This window comes from Halichoerus grypus, chromosome X, assembly GCF_964656455.1.
Source record: "Halichoerus grypus chromosome X, mHalGry1.hap1.1, whole genome shotgun sequence".
NCBI classification, from domain to species: Eukaryota; Metazoa; Chordata; class Mammalia; order Carnivora; family Phocidae; genus Halichoerus; species Halichoerus grypus.
Genome location: NC_135727.1, coordinates 122,833,131 through 122,850,416, shown reverse-complemented (window position 1 = coordinate 122,850,416; position 17,286 = coordinate 122,833,131). Strand labels below are relative to the sequence as shown.

Sequence of the window (17,286 nt, the reverse complement as noted above, 5' to 3'; positions counted from 1 at the left end):
GGATCTGAAGGATCCTAAAAATGTAAAACCCTTAGGGTCCCGGCTCCCGGCTGTGGAGGTTCCCATCTTATTGATGAAAACCACCTCACAGACCAGGACCGGCAAAGAGCTAGCTAATAGAGTAATAAGGAAGGACAAATCAATGGATAATTTAAGTTTAAAGGACAAAGCACCCTTGGGGACCCCAGGACACCCATCTTGAGGACCTAGGAGACTATGATAACTCCCAGGGGGTGACTGTCAAAGCAGACCTCCTCTGCTTCTGCGTGTTATGGGTTCTGGGGTGTCAGCTGATGCTGGTCTTGGTGATATCTTGTAGCTGCAGTGCCCTGAACTGCGTGCGTCACTGCTTGACCCAGGCTCCTGCTTGACATGAGGGACTCCATCTTGCTCTCTACACCATCGTTGGGAATTAGGACCATTGGAAAGGTTGGCGAGAGGGCCAAAGGTGCCTGAAGCGCTTCCATTTGTAACAGTCTTTTCCGAATGTCCTGGTTCCTTGAAATAATAGCAGAAACTACTCTTCCAGTTTTGTTTCGGGGCCTTCATTTGCTGGAGCCGAACATCGAAAATTTTAGCGATCTTTCCTCTAGGTGACTCACCTAGGGTGTGAACAAGCTGGTTTGCCAGGTTGGGCAGATCTGAAGTGGACTTAATTTCTCATTCCATCCTGGTCCTTTCACCTAAAAGGGAAAGATCTGGAGCAGTCATTAATAAGCACAAAATTAAATGTTAACCCCGATGGATTCAGCATCTAAAGGAAGACCAGAATTTTCGTTAAAGACAGTTTGGAGTCGATTGTAATAATCACGAACAGATGCATCAAGCTTTTGTGTATAAGCCAGAATTTGGTTCCAGTCAACAGACTTAGGAAAAGCCATTATAATTGTTCAGTGGAGATTTCCAGCAAGTTTTCTAGCATCTTGCCAAAAGATAGGGGTCTGTTTCTCTAAATCCTCCTCAGGATTTTCCCATTGGGCTAGTTTCATCCAGTGTTTGGCCTGGCCCTCACCAACAAGCATGTGTACTAATTGATAAAAATCTGAGAAACCAGGGGCGCCTGGGTGGCTCAGTCGTTAAGCGTCTGCCTTTGGCTCAGGTCATGATCCCAGGGTCCTGGGATCGAGCCCCTCATCGGGCTCCCTGCTCCACGGGAAGTCCGCTTCTCCCTCTCCCTCTGATGCTCCCCTGCTTGTGCTTGGTCACGCTCTCTCTGTCAAATAAATGAATAAAATCTTCAAAAAAAAAAAAAATCTGAGAAACCAGGGTGGTAAGTTGGAATAATTATGTTAAATTTTTCAGCAAACCTATGGGAGTCCCAGTCATCTTAGGAAACTCTTTAACCATGGCTGGAAGTTCAGCCTTAGTTCAGGTAACGTAAGAAACTTGGGGGTCTGTTTAGATCCTCAGAAGACTTAACATTAAAGGGGCAGTTTTTAACTGGTTCAGGAGAGGAGAGAGCGGAGGGAGCTTCTGAGGAAAGGAAGGTTCGGCAAAAAGATTAGGAGGAGAGCACAGGAGATGAGAGGGTGCAGAGAGAACAGAAGAAGATGGTGCCCCAGGGGCGGGGCCTGAGCATGAGGTGGCTGCCTCGGATCTGGGGGGCAGGGTGGAGAAGAGGCCTCAGAAGCCCTTTTTTCTTTTTAGTTGTTGGCCTCAGTTTATAAAGTGTATCTTGGAAAGAGGCAATTTTGGATTCCTGATCATGTCTGGAAGCTTCAAAATACCAGTTAAAATAGAAATCCCACTCGGTTTTAGAACCGTGGTTGTTGTCCAATTCAGCTTTGAGAAAATGAAGTTCGGAGAGATTGAAAGTTCCCCATAATGGCCATTGAAGTTCTAAATTACTTCTGGTTAAGTCAGTCCCTTTATTTATAAATGTGCATGTGGAGGGAACCATAGATTTTAAACACAAAGCCGGCTGGAGTCCCATTGCTGCGGGGGGTGGGGGGGCAGCATTGTGCCCTCAGAGCATTTTGATGACCGGGATCCCATTTCTTAGAGTTTTTTCAGGAACGGCCTGGTTCCAGAAGGGATCAGATGAAAGGCCAGCACAGTTCCTGGAGGAACAGTCCAGCCCCAAAGGGGAATAGGACCAAAGGCCTTCACAGTTCAGATTGGCACAGTTCCAGTTTGAACAGGCTGATTTTGGAAAAGGCGTCAGACTGAAGGCCAGCCTAGTTCTGCAAGAGGACTTCCATTGCCTCCATTCTGGCCTGGGTCTGTACTTTCTAATGAAGTTTCCCTTTCCAGCTTCTCTCTTAACTCCGGCCAAAGGCCCTGAGGGCACAGCATCCCCTGAGAGGAACCGAAATCACCCCCTCAAGCAATGGCTGACCCAAGCAGGCGAGTGCCCCGCAGTTTGACCCCAGGGCAAATGACTGCTCGACCTGATCTTCACTGCCCACCTGCATGTCCCCACATCCCCTTGTCCCACGTTTTCCTTATATAAACCTAGAGGTCTTTCTGGCACTTTGGAGACCGTCTTGGAGACACTGGTTCCTGTCTTCCGGGTGTTGGTCTCACTGAAATAAGTCCCTTTCCTGTTGCACGACCACTCCTTTCTCTGCCTTTGGATTTTGTCAGCGGCCGGTGGCCAAACCTGGTGTGTGTGGGACCCCCGGAGCCAGGTGCTCTGCACCCTTGCGCCCCAGCTGCGGTTCCATTAGGAACGGTCCTGACAGGAATCAAACCGGAAGCTTAGCACAGGTCCGTCTGGAACAGTCTGAATGAGCCAGAAGGCCAAATGAGTACTCACGGATGGAAACAAAAACAACCCCAAAACCGAGGGCTTACATAGATCCCGAGTAAAGCCCGGAGAGCTTAGACACGAGGCATGAAGCTCAAAATCCAGGAAAAAACTTAACCTTAAAACCCCAGGGTCGTCGATAAAGTAGTGAGCCCCAGCAGCTCCGGGGGTACGGCACCTGTTTGCTCACCAGCCCCGGAGGCATCGGGGGTCCTCTCTGGATCGCCCCTCTGATCACCAAGTAATGTAAACCTGGAGAATAGACTCTGCCAGTTACTTTACCAGCAACAGGTGCGTTTATTTGGGAACGAAAGAATTGCAAACAAACAAGGCGTGGCAAGTCTGGAGGACAAAGGAGAGGTAGGCTTTTGAAGGAGAGAAGGGGGAAGTTGGGAGGGCTGTTGTGAACTGCAAGTCCCTCAGAGGAACCTGGGAGTTCAAAGTGTGGGGGCTTCTCACTGGCTGAGCTGTTCCCTGGAGCCGATGAAAGCATCTCTTCCTCCCGCCGGACTAGTAGAATAGTATCCCTGTGCAAGGTCGAGTCCGCCTCTTCCTGTTGGGTCTGCAATTGACTAGGAGTTGGGAGGGCTTGAAAGCTCCCCATCCCGAAGCTCCAGATGCCATTGTAGTGAGGGTTCCCGTAGCTAGTGTTCACAGTATATTACTATAAAGTAATAGGTTTCTTTTTTTTTTTTTTAATAAAGAACTTATTTATTTGACAGAGACATCAGCAAGAGCAGAACACAAGCAGGGGGAGTGGGAGAGGGAGAAGCAGGCTTCCCGCTGAGCAGGGAGCCCGATGCAGGGCTCGATCCCAGGACCCCGGGACCATGACCTGAGCCGAAGGCAGACGCTTAACGACTGAGCCACCCAGGCGCCCCTCTTTTCGTTTTGTTTTGTTTTGTTTTGTTTTTTAAAGTATGGTGTGTTAAGAGAAAATAGAAATGATCTGTTAACATTATGATGTAATTCCTTCCCGTGTATGTTTTTACATGAATATACTCTTGTGTATTTAATAGGGATCATTTGTTATTATTGTGAATGAAATTTTTTTTGTTTCACTTTTGAGACGTAATTGACAACATTGTGTGATTCTGAATGAAATCTTTTAAGCTTACATGTATATTTTTGGGTTGGTGTATGAGAATATTACTGTTGACAGTAAAATGCTGACCTCCTTTCCTAGGTTTAATCTGTGTCTGTGTAGTCTCTTAAAAAAAAAATTTTTTTTTTTTGATGTAGACACTTACTGTCCAGGATTTATGATATAAAAGCTAAAGCTGTGGAGAAGTTAGGTAATTTTAAAGAGGATACAGTGTCAATAAATCACCTTGCATCCCTTCTTGAAACACAAATTCTTGATCGCCAGACGGTGTTCTTTCTTCAGTGTGGCTTTCGTTTCATTTGTGACGGCACGGGCTTTCAGCTGTGGTACATTGGCTCTTCTTGAGGAGCTGGCCTTGCCTCTGCGTCCCTTACGTGTGCTCTCTTGGCCCCGCTGGACTTCTTTCTGTCCCTGGGTGTGACCTCTTGGCCTCGGTGATGTCCCACGTGCTGCCCTTTCCGGAACAGTGGCTCCTCCCCTCTGCTGGCCACGCCGTAAAAGCAGTTTCCTCAGAGGGGCCACTGATTCGCAGTCTCTTTAAACTTCATGCTGTCCTCTTGGCTGGTACCTCTTGTTCTTCCCACTCGTCACTATTTGAAGGATACAAATTGTGGTGTTACATGTGTATGTGTTTGCTGCTTTGAGATTTGTTCTCTCTATCCAGTGTCAAGCACATTGTCTTGCAACAGTATATGTAAATAGTCAATATTGGGCGAATAAAATGGAATGAATCTCTTTTGTTAGGAGGTAATTTTCTTGTTAATAATTCAATAATTTAAAGTATTAAATGACTTAATGTTGATTTTATTACCGTATCTCTTCCCTTCTCTTTTCCTGTAGTAAAATCTGTGTCTTTATTTTTTAGAGTCGTGCTCCGATTTCCGCGAAACTTGTGGCCAATATGCTCTCGGTCGCCGGGGCCGATCACATCATCACCATGGACCTGCATGCCTCTCAGATCCAGGTTCCAGCATTTTCTTTCTTGCCCTTGGTTGTGATCGGGGGCTTAATGCAAGTGGTTAAATCCTAACTCTGTTAAGTTAAATTGTTTTTGAAGTGGGTAACGTGACTCGTGTTTGAGTTTGTATGTGATTGCTCTCTTGGGTTTTCGTCTTTACTGGACTTGGAAATACGGTTTAATAGTTGTTACCACTGTCTGCCACCAGCTTACGTCCAGTTTTGGAGGAGGGGGAATGGCTTCTTGGTAGTAAACTTCATAATTCCACCTCAATTTCTCAAAAATAATTAGAATGGCAGGGTTGTAATATATGTTTTTTTAACCTCCTTCATAACTTATAGTTCCTTCATCTATAAGACAGGCCCATACTGTGCCCACTCTGTGATACAGTGCGAAGAAGCATTTGGCTTACAATAAGGTGCTTAAGACACAACAGACCTCTTTTCCCCCACTTCCCCGCAAAGCCATTCTCCTATTCCTTAGAATATAGGCAATCCTAAGAGAATAGAATATGTCTCCAAAGATAATGGATTGCACTGACATAGGCCCCTGGAACATACCTGTCTTTTGATTTAATTCTGTTAAAATTAAGAAAAGGGAGTCTGTTGAAAAGGCTTCTTTTGAACAGGACTTCTCCCCTTAGGGATTCTTTGACATCCCGGTGGATAATTTGTACGCGGAGCCCGCGGTCCTGCAGTGGATTCGGGAGAACATTGCCGAGTGGAGGAACTGTATCATTGTTTCACCTGACGCCGGGGGAGCCAAAAGGTAGCCAAAATGCACCTTGGTTTTCTTTTTGTTCTTTTTTTTATGTGTTAGATAAGGAAGCATGTTTTAAATTACTTAACGCTCTATTTTATAAATGGACAAATAAGGGCACTGCGTCTTCACTTGCAGAGCAGAGAGCTGTCCTCTTTGTTACCATTTCGTCGTTCACGCGAGAAACACAGGCACGTATTTGTTTTCAGCGAATATGTTTTACTCGAGGTGGTGGTTTTTTGGTGTTTTTTTTTTTTTTAAGATTTTTATTTATTTATCAGAGAGAGCGCACAGGCAGGGGGAGCGGCAGGTGGAGGGAGAGGGAGAAGCAGACTCCCCACCGAGCAAGGAGCCCGATGCGGGGCTTGATCCCAGGACCCCGGGATCACGACCTGAGCTGAAGGCAGACACTTAACCAACTGAGCCACCCAGGCGTCCCTCGAGGTGTTTTTTAAGTTATCTTTTTTCTGATTATAAAAGCAATGAGCCTAATTGGAAAATAAGGCTTTTAATTAACAACACAATTGACTAAGCTAGTCCTTCCTACTACAAACACCTGACAGTGGAAGCCAAAATAGAACAGAGTTTTCAAAAAGACATCTCTGTTCGTAGAGCACCAAGAAAAAGGGAAATATCCAGGGCCGAGAACTAAAGAAGAGCTGAAAACCCTGCTTCAGTGGCCTGGGGGTTGGGTATCAGATCCAGGAAGAGGCTGGTGGCTTGGGTATTAACTGCCCACATAGAGGTCTCCAGAGAGAAGGGAGATGAAAGTTAGACCTCTCTCCAGCAGCACAGGGGGGAAGCCAGTCTTTACCCAGCCGTTTGGATGGGGGGACAAAGTAGCCACTCGTGAGAAATCAAACCAAGAGCCTGTGCCATGTGCAGATGTGCGGTGAACTCTGCGTCCCCCTATGGTGCAGGCATCCCTACAAAAATTGGTCCCAAGCTAAAGAGCTACTGCAGTGGGAGAATTCCACAAGCCCAACTGCTGAGTAAGCACTCCCCACTGAAGACAGCCTCACGCCTGATGATCCCAGTTAGAACACCGAGAGGGCACAGCCCACCCAGAGCCAGCGTCTGCAGAGAACACGGCGGCAGGCGGCCAGCACCGTGGGGTGACGGAACAATGACTGGACTGTAAAATTCCTGAGTTAGACAAATTGACACATGGTACTGAAAACATCAGGTTGCGGGCACACCGACTAGCGTAAGAAAATGGTACTAAGCCGCGAATCTAAAGGGCTTCGCAGACTTGGGGAATTAAGGAGCAATCACTACAGAGAGTTCAGAATGCAGGGCGAGGATGATAGAAGACTGATTCGATATGGGCCTGAGGCTTGCGGACTCCGCGTGACCTTATAGACCGGGCAGCGGCCATCTGGGAAAGGAAGACAGGGTGGCATGGGACTTTAGTGCCCAAGTGTAGGGGTCTCCATCAGGAAGGGAGAGGGACAAGAGACCTCTTGTCTGTCAGTCCAGTGCAAAAGCAGAGAAGCTGATAAATGTGCCATGAGGGTGTCCAGTGACCGTTGGGCTCCAGGACTTCTTTAAAATGCAGCTGCCCCGTTTGGCTCCCTCATCTGCCTATAGCCTGGCTAAGGGGCTTAGAATCAAACTGAAAAGCTCAGGAGTAGCCCAGAAAGCTGTCATTAAACCCACGCAGGGAAGCAGAGGTCCTGATTCTTAGAAGGGCCCCAACGAGCGCTAAGCTGCTGTCTTGGCGGGTTGGTTCCCCGCACAGGGGAGGGCGATGAACAGGTGGGGCCGGGCCTCTGACAGCGGCAGGAAGTGGCCGTTGACAGGAAAGAGACACAAATACATCGAAGACAGAAGCAGAAAGTTAGGTTGCGAAGACACCAGCCGGGCAGCGGCAAAGCCCTCACCCAGGGCCTCCAGGTCAAAGCACACGGAGTGTTGTCTGTCCGTTGGAAATGCTTGTCGTTTACTTGGAAGCTTCAGTAAGTCACACGGTGGAATCTGCATTCAGATACGGTGAATCCGCTGGCCCGATAGAAGCTTAGAGACGAACGAGCAGGCCGGAGGTAGGTGAGCATAAGATGTAACTTGTTTTTAGTAACCGTTTTAGTGAGAGACGATTCACATACAGCCCACCTGTTCACACTGCACAGCTCAGTGGGTTTCAGCGTATTCACAGAGCTGTGCCTGCAGCACCACTCTCTAGTTCCCGAACATTCTCATCACCCCAAAACAAACCTGTACCCGCTAGCCAGGCACTCCCCACTCCCCCCCCAGCCCCCTAGCCCCTGGCCCCTACTGATCTCTTTCCTGCCTCTCTGGACATTTCGAGTGGATGGGTCATGCAGTACACGGTCCTTTGTTTTTAACCAGGAAAAATTACTTTGGCAGCTAATAAGCCAAAAGAATAATAGATTCCACAAGCTCGTGTGGCCTTTTCTTTTTCTATCCCAACCCTGTTTTTTCAGTATAGTCTAAAAATACACATCCTGTTCTGCGAACTTCAAATTGGGTCATGTCCCCCATTTCCCTCTTTAGAGACCTCCATTCTTCCCGGCGTCAGAATTACGTTATTCAGACATGTCTCCCTTTTTCGTTCACACACACGGTAATCTGCACACACCTCTTCGCTGTGATTTTCAAAACGTGTCCTCGTTCCATCTTAGCAGTGATTCCGCAGCTGTGCAGATCTGCTTTATTGCTCTTTACAGCTGAGTGCTGATTCCATTGTGTGCACACATCCTGACTCCTCTCACGAGTTGCCCCGTTCCTCACTTGGAGATACTGTGCTGCGTACTCTTAAGCACGGTCTCGCAGCACTGGACTGTGACTGCATTTCGTGTGCATTTGCAAACAGGATCTATTCCTAGAAGGGCAGTTGCCAAGTCCTAGGGCGAGAGCCATTTTGGTTTGCATGGAGAGGGACAAAATTGGGTGTTTTGGAAAAGATAGACCAGTTGACCATCCCAAGTATGAATGCCGGTGACTTTCTACCCAGGCCTGGGACCACAGCAGTTGAGCAGACATTTTTTTACTTTATAAACCAGATAGTGATGATACGGTATCTTTTCCTGGTAATTCTGATTGCTGTGGACAAGGTCCGGCACCCTCTCCGGCCTGTGTCTTTTCCATGAGGGCCTGGTCATGCCTTTGCCTGTTGTCAGATTGGCTGGAGGCCTTTTCCTTTGGATCATTAGGAGGTTTGTTTTGTTTTGTTTTTTTAAAGATTTATTTATTTGACCGAGTATAAGCAGGGGGAGCGGCAGGGAGAGGGAGACGCAGATGCCCGCCCAGCAGGGAGCCTGACGCGGGGCTCGATCCCAGGACCCCCGGGATCATGACCCGAGCTGAAGGCAGCTGCTTAATCAACTGAGCCCCCCAGGTGCCCCCGATTGTAAGGAGTTCTTTGCAGGCAGGAGGTTGCACCTTTGTCTCGTGTTTCCCCAAGTTTTTCCATTTCTCCTCATTGTGTATTTTTATGCTCTGCAGGACTTTTAGAACATTTCTTCTGTCACCATTTATCTCTTCATGTTCCGGCTTCTGGGTTTAGGAAGGATTCACCCATCTCTCACTTTTTCTTCTTCCATGATTTCATATATTTCAAGACAAATTGCCTTTTTCCTTTTTAATGTTCCAGTTTTTCTTCCATGTGATAGTTGGTTTGGAATAAAGAGTGAAGAAGAATCCAGCCCTTTCTCCCCCCAGCTATCTAGTTGTTCCAAAACTATTTATTCAATAATCCATCTTTTCCCTTTTGATTTGAAACACCATCTTATATACCAAATTCCCCCATCTACTTGCCAACCCTTGCTTTGTTTTGTTCTGTTTTTTTAAGATTTTTATTTTTATTTATTTAACAGAGAGAGAGAGCACAAGTAGGCAGAGCGGCAGACAGAGGGAGAGGGAGAAGCAGGCTCTCCGCCGAGCAGGGAGCCCGATGCGGGGCTTGATCCCAGGGCCCTGGGATCATGACCTGAGCCAAAGGCAGCCGCTTAACCGGCTGAGCCACTCAGGTGCCCCTGTTTTTTTGTTTTTTTTTTTTAAGATTTATTTATTTTTGGGGGTGGGGGAGAGGGAGGGGAGGGGCAGAGGAAGACAGAAGAGAATCCCAAGCAGACTCCCCACTGAGCAGGACCCTGAGATCATGACCTGAGCTGAAACCAAGAGTCAGATGCTTAACCAACTGAGCCACCCAGGTGCCCCAACCCTTGATTTTAAAAAAGCAGAATCAACTAACCAGCGCTGAGATGCTATTTTTTTCAGATCCCCTTCAAGGCTGTCCCACTCAACCACCCCTGCCCCCTCTGCCAGCAAAGTCAAGCTTTTTAGTACCGTCTATTTTCGATTTTATGGCCAACTCCTTTCCTTTTCCCCAACGTTTCTGCTGCACATCATTATCTTCTTCCTATTATGGAGTAAGCTGTTCCCCAACCGACAGAACCACCACACAGGTACCACGTGATACATGCAGTTGACATTATCAATGGCATCTTTGTTCCGTGCAAAAAAAAAAAAAAAGTCATCTCATCAAAGAAAATAGGTATCTGACCAGTTGGAACCCACTGCCTTGGTAAAAGCTTTGAAGCTTGATTGTTGCAGGTAAAAATATTGCCACCAGAGGTCACTCTTGGGTAGTCTTTGAAGCTCAATTGGGTTGCCCGCTCAAGGAAAAGTAACCCTTAGAAGGACGCTCACCTAACACTCTTAACACTGTCAGTATGAACACGAAACTGGTGTGGGAAGTTGGCGAAACTAATTCAGATTTAACTTTTATTGTTTTTTCTCCTGGAAAGAATGTAAACACATGTTTAGAAGAAATGGGAATGAAACTATATGTTTTATTCTAGCTTTTTCTGCTCAAGATGTCTGTGTGATACATTGTCTCAACATCATTTGTTAGGAATATACCTATTAAGTCTCATGTGCGTGGAAAAGAAGAGTTGTAGCCGGATGCCCAGGGCTCACTGATAATGTCCGGCCTGCCACCTTCTCTTTCTGTTGCCAGCCCAGCCCTTTCTGAGTGGGTGACTTTTGAGCATTTGCCATGGATGAGTAGAGACACTCACAGTTTACAAGTCCCAAGGCCTCCGGTGCAGTGAAGCCCATTTTCCTACGCCCTGTGTTACATGGATTTTTGAGCCGGGACTTTTGTCCCCACTGGCTGCACCACAAACTGAGCGAGTCATAGCTTCTATGTTAACTTGATTTAAATTGTGTCGGCGATTTTTTTTTCTTACTGATTTTCACATACACTGTATTTTCATGCTGTTAAGCATACAGCTATTTCCTTATGCTTCTTTTTTAAGTTTTTATTTAAATTCCAGTTAGTTAACATGCAGTGTAATACTAGTTTCAAATGGACAGTACGGTGATCCGGCACGTGCCCGTGATTTTTAAAAAAAAGTCCGCGCAAACATTAACAGATGGTGTATCCATTTCTCATTCAGTGGTTTTATCCAGTGGTCCAGGCACCTGGCATTCATCACCAGCTGCCACGAACGCAAGGCCACGTCAGCACGTCTCTCCCCGTGACGTGCTTACTGTGCCGCCCGGGCCAGGCCTGCCTTTACAAGTGAGACCTGATGACCTCCTTATCTTGATTGTGGTTGGTTAACTGCCTTCCTAAAATATAACTGTATAGCGACAGGAGCTTTTCTTCATGTTGACGGGGTTTCACATGTCTGTGTCTTCGAGCAGGGTCACATCAATTGCAGACAGGCTGAATGTGGAATTTGCCTTGATTCACAAAGAGAGGAAGAAAGCAAACGAAGTGGACCGGATGGTTCTGGTGGGCGACGTGAAGGACCGCGTGGCTATCCTTGTGGACGACATGGCTGACACGTGTGGTACCATCTGCCATGCCGCAGACAAGTATGAGGGACGGTTTGGGCAAGTGTGAGGGCATTGCATTAAGAAAGGAGAAATGTCAGCTTTTAAAAATTGGGCCTGTTTTTCCTAATTATCGCTGATTGCTTGGTGGTAGGCCTTTCAGACCAAAGGATGGCCTAGGTCCATTTCTTTTTTTCTTGGTTAGAAAAAACCCTGTGGGCCTTTATGGCCTCGTTTTCATTTTCAAGGATGAGCTTTCAGTGTATTTAAAATAAAGGGTCAGAGAAGGTGCGCCCCCTAAAACTGAGCCCAGAAGGAAAGAGACCATCTTGCGGGCTCCTTTGGGCCTTTTCTTCCTTCTGTTCAGCCTTCCCTCGAGCCACCTCAGCCCCTGGCTCCTCCCGAAGGATTGAGAGCCAGGCTGTCGGGAGTGGGAGCCACCACCCAGCCCGGCGTGGCCGCGGAGCGCCTGGGCTGTGGCCGGTTGAGACGTGCTGAGGACGGACGGTGCACACCGTCTTTCAAAGACAGTATGAAACAAAAAAAACGCAAACTGTGTCAGTAATTGTTCTACACTGAATATAGCTCAAAATGATGGTCGCCTGGCTTTATTAGTTTAGCCCTGAGGTTCTCAGCCGAGGGCTGTTTTGCTCCCCGGGAGACATTCGACGGTATCTGGAGACGTCTTCAGTTGTCACAAGTGAGGGAGGGAAGGGTGTTGCTAGCGGAGAGACCAGGGATGCTGCTCAGCACAGAATTAGTGGGCCCAGTTCCATGGTTGATAATCCCCGATTTCATGGAACACAAAGAGTTTTGCCAATACGTACCTTAAAAGATTCTTTTTTAGGCTAATAAATGTGGGTGAAATTGGTTTTCTGTTTTTCTTTATGGAACACGCTTTTTGCTTTCTACTCCACACTAAGGGGAGAGTGTTTGAAGGATATGCGCGTACACCTCAAGTCTTTGTTTTCTCGTATAGGCTGCTCTCGGCCGGAGCCACCAAAGTTTATGCTATCCTGACGCACGGGATCTTCTCGGGGCCGGCTATTTCCAGGATCAATAATGCTGCTTTTGAGGCCGTTGTCGTCACAAACACCATTCCGCAAGAGGACAAGATGAGACACTGTCCCAAGATTCAGGTACTTGTACACGGCAGGCAGAACCGAGTAGCGAGGAACCTCCGTCCAGTCCCGACAAATAGCCCGGAGCCCTGTGTGTGTGACCGTTGCCACGGGCGAGGCGGGGAGCGCGGGGCTTCTCGTAACGAAGGCTGGGACTCACGCCCGGTCTGAGAGCGGCTGGGGCCGGCGCCGGTCAGAGGTAGAAACAGTAAGCCAGTCAAACCACCCTAGAGAAGTAGTTAAAAACAGGCTGGGCTAAAGCTAAACACAACTACCGTGTGACCCAGGAAGTCCACCTCGGGCTGGGTACCCCCAGGCTTGAAGACGGGTGTGTAAAAAAACCGTGCACACGCGTGTCCATAGCAGTGCTATTCGCAGTAGCCAAAAGGTGGGAACAGCCAAATGTCCATCCACGGGTGAGTAGACAACCAAGGTGGGGTCCAGCCAGTGGCATTATTATCCGCCCTTGGAAAGGAGGGATACTCTGACATAGGCAACAACATGGAGGACCTTGAAAACACGACGCTAAACGAAAGCAGCCAGACACAGAAGGACAGACGTCGTATGATCCCACTTCTCTGAGGGGCGCACAGTAGTCCAGCCGAGAGACAGAAACTAGAGTGGTGGTCGCCAGGGCCTAGGGGGGCAGGGATGGGGAGCTGGTGCTTAACGCGGACAGAGTTGCTGGCTGGGATGATGAAAACGTTTTGGAGATGGGCAACAGCGATGGCCACACAGCATTGAGAATGCAGTTAATGCCACTGAATTGTGTGGTTAAGAAGGCGATTTTTACATTGTACGTATTTTACCACAATTTTAAGTGGAAGGGAAAAAACCCCACAGGCCGTGGTAAGGATCTTTAGAGCTTTGTGCCTTCCTGCCCTGCCTGCCTTGGGAGGCCCCTAGAGGATTGCTGATAATCACGTTATACCCACTGCCCTGAACTGTGTCAAAGGGATTTGAGTCCCCGTTTTGGCTGTATGTCGCGGTGAGCCTTGGCAAGTCATTTCCTCGCTAAAAGCCTCCATTCTCACCAGTAAAGCGTGAAGGTGGAGCCGGGTGACCCGCTTCGTGATTTCTAATCCATCCAACAGCGACGAGGTTCATGTGGCACAAGGGGGTGAGCATTTGAAAATGGTCACAACAGCTTTGCACAGTAGCTGGGAGTCCGCAGACTACGGCCCACGGGCCCAGTGTGGCCCACCAGCCGGTTTTGTTGGCACACAGCCACGCTCACTCGTTGACCTATTGTCTGTGGCTGTTCTCGGGCTACAATGACGGAGTTGAGTCTGGCCTGCAAAGCCAGGAACAGTTACTATTGGGCCCTTCACAGGAAAGCTAGTTTGCTGACCCCTGAGTGACGTGATCGCAGCGTTTTTGGAAAGCAAGAGAGACCTTTCATGTCATGATTGAGTAAAATTAAACCAGAGACACCCCAAGAAAAGGAGATCTCTGGCTAACAGGGACCCTGAAAAGCCTTTGAGTATCCGCACTGAAAGTCTCACTTCCCCGATCCCATGCGTGTTTGTGATTCGAAGACAGAAAAGGGGTGTGGGAGGTTCTGGTGCTCGCACGTCTCTGTGTGCTGGAGAAACCGTTTCTAGCTCTCTGGCTTCTACGTTTTTCATTACATACGACTGAGCTGTGTCCCACTGTCCTCTCCCCTTTTCTGTTGGCCTTCAGGTTATTGATATCTCAATGATCTTGGCAGAGGCGATCCGAAGAACTCACAACGGTGAATCTGTGTCCTACCTGTTCAGCCACGTGCCGCTCTAGACCCCGGACGGGGAGTGTGGGGCCAGCCTGCTCTGACTGCTCGCTTGTGTGCGCTCACCTGACTTCTTAGTTTTAGGACTCAGCGATTCTAGGATAATGCAAAAGCATCTGATCTTTGTATCCTCCAAGATGCATTGTTTCCCCCTTCTCAAGCTCAAGACCATTTATTTCCAGTTTTGGGGGGGAGGGTGGTGGTTATTTGATCTTTGTAAGTGAACTGTTGTTAATGAGATATGTTTCGTCATCCTGACTTGTTCTGACAGGTGACCCTTTTCTTTGTTTTGCCAGTACTTTGAGGCCACAACTTGCAGGTATGGAATTGCACTGTGGAAGTTCGTAGATTCTATGTTTCAAGGTTGCCAAAGGTGACTTCAGATTAAAGCCTTCTGTGTAAATAATGATAATGCCTATGGACATTTGGGTAAAACCCTGTATACAGAATTAGCCTTTTACTTCCGAGTGATGAACCTTAGAAAATTTATAATACCCTGAATCTGGTTTTATTTTACTTTTTTCTTTTTAGTAACCAGGATTCAAATAAACCATTGTGGTTTTTGTGCTTAATTTGACCAAATTTTATGCAGCCTAAGATGGCCACTGACACATTTACTTTCTGATAAACATGAGACCTATCAGAGGCAATCAGGATTTTTTTTTTTATTGTCACTTCTGAAAAACACATAACTGTATCACTTACCTGAAATGTCATGTTCTAAAATTCCAAAATTATGTTCAGCAATAGATCTGATTGAGGAAGTGTCAAGATAGACCCTGCAGGGTCACTGGGGCCACTCACGCTGTGCTCTGGCCACCCTGGGCGCCTCCTGTCCCGCCATCTTGTTTTATGGCCTCTCGTTAGCTCTCGCTTTTACTTGGTCTTTTTTCCAATAATTTCATGTTGTGGGTTTCCACCAAAACAAAGACTCCCCTAAGTCCCCTCAGATTTACTAGTCTGTTCATTGTTTCTGACATAATAAAAAGGTGAATTTTTGTGAGTACCACCAAATGCATATTTAAACATTACGTCCTTTGTTTTAATATTCTTTTGCCTTTTGTAATCAGAAGTAGCAAGTCTATTAGACTACTGATGATTTTAACTAAAACCGTTACATGAAGAATGTGGGTAAGCAAGGCCTACAGAGAAAGTACAAATAAGTAAGCCTTCATTGTTTTGTGAAGATAACGTTCAAATGGTGGCCCAAGAGCGATCGTGGAGGCAGAGCTTGCTTTATCCACACACAGCCCTCGACAGCGTCCTCCTCGGTAAGGTGCCTCCGGGCCTGTGGCAGAAGGCAAGCATCGAGTCCCTGTGAGTTTTGCTGTATGCACACGGGTGCATAACCGAGTGAATTCTTCAGCCCCAAAAGAAGAGAATTTGCCTGCGTAGACAGAGCCTGGGAATAGTAACAGTCCCTCCCTTCTGCTGAATCTTAAAACTTGGGAAATTGTCTGATCTAAATTTTGCAGGTGGCAAAACCAAATCTTTTAAGTCGTTAACAAGCTTGAACCGCAATCTTTAAGGTTTCCAACTTCACTACAGCAGAGGCTGAAGTTAAAAAGTACCGTTTGGGTCATTGCAGAGACTAGCATTTTCCTGTTCCTTAAAATGGTTTTTGAGAAAGACAATGGTATTGTAGCCTGGTAGAGTCAGCTGTGCGATATGGATTGACTCTTATCTAGGAAGAGTTGACTTGAGATAACGTAAAGAGCCTACTTAGATGTATGTAATTTTTAGTTTTGATAAATGAGGGATATCTATTTCTTGGGATTTCAGTGCATAGACCAGTGAAAATGTAGTTACAAACACGCACAGGTAGACAGCCTCGGCTTACAAGCATAGACACCGGGACGTGACTGAAAAAAGTTGATTTAAACGTAATCATTTGATTTAAACGTAATCATTTCCTATTAAGATTGAGTCTGAGAGAGGTAGTTTCAAAATAATCTTCAGATAAAAATTTGCATTATCATTATTGACTTAACAACTGATTCTCTCCTTTAGCCTCACTTTTTGTTTTCAAGTGTTCTGATATGTTAACTAATTTGACTAGACTTGGTCATACACAGTGGCAGTGTGGACCTCCACTTTGTGATGGTTTCAGTTCAAGGAAGATGAAGGTGGCCTCAGGAGCGGCCCGATCCCAGAACTTGCAGAGTCCGTGCTGCTTGGGTGCAAACATTAAGCGAAACCACCAAATGTCTCATTTCTGTCCAGCTCTGCTGAATGGGGGCCGGACTCACGTGTATCTAGCTGAAAAGGAAAGGCACAGAAATACATATACACCAAAGCTGCTCATCCTCCAACTGAAAGCGTATTAAGCAACTTGCAGATACTCCTGTTAGAACCTGCCTTTGTTTAGATGCCCACTAGATTCGGGAATGTATCATTTGCAGTGCTTGTATTGGTTTAGAATATAGGATTTTAAGATCGTCCAACACTGTACTAAAACATTTCAATAAAATCATGCTACTTCTTTCTATTATAGTTTGTGTCCTCATTGCGGAGTGCTGCGTTTTGAAGGAGTGATGTGTTTTGATGGGGTTCCTGAACGTGTTTGCTACTTCATGATTCTAGCCTGGCATAAAATTACAGAGAAGGCAGAAGTTAATTGAAGGCATTTCTTCTCCGTTGTGAAGGTATTTCTTTCGGGACTGACCAGCAGTCTCCTTGTCCCAAAGTGTAAGAGCTGTGCCACATGAGATATCCAAGTTGGTAATTCTAGATGTTGCCTATAAAATTGGAAATGGCACAGTGCACTTAACACGTTAAAGTAGTAATGTTCAATATCCATAGATCGGAGCAGACCAAGCTTCAGTGTAGGTCCCATTGAGGCTTTTCATCTGCTTTGATTTCAGAAGCACCAAGAAGAGTTTCCTGCTCTCATAAAGCAACTACCTCTTCAGTGATGCTTTAAGTTACTCTTGTGGGACAAAGTAAATTTATAATTATGTTCTCCCGCTAAAGCTTGGCTTTAAAGTGTGGATGGTGCTGAGAGGGGCAGCATTTTGTCTC

At 46.7% G+C, this 17,286-nt stretch overlaps 1 protein-coding gene across 3 annotated transcripts in view; it reads left to right on the top strand.

Annotated features, from left to right (window-relative positions):
* PRPS2 (phosphoribosyl pyrophosphate synthetase 2) overlaps window positions 1–16,751 on the top strand; it is a 48,527-nt gene extending 31,776 nt beyond the window's left edge. For 2 of the 3 annotated variants that reach the window (XM_078064517.1, XM_078064516.1), the window contains exons 3-7: window positions 4,720–4,818; window positions 5,456–5,580; window positions 11,245–11,418; window positions 12,356–12,515; window positions 14,181–16,751. In XM_078064517.1, the coding sequence (XP_077920643.1) occupies window positions 4,720–4,818; window positions 5,456–5,580; window positions 11,245–11,418; window positions 12,356–12,515; window positions 14,181–14,273 (651 nt within the window). In that variant the 3' untranslated portion in view covers window positions 14,274–16,751. Of the gene's footprint in view, window positions 1–4,719; window positions 4,819–5,455; window positions 5,581–7,412; window positions 7,614–11,244; window positions 11,419–12,355; window positions 12,516–14,180 lie in introns of those variants that run through there. The other variant, XM_078064518.1, reaches the window with a different exon arrangement.
* The last annotated feature ends 535 nt before the right edge of the window (window positions 16,752–17,286 follow it).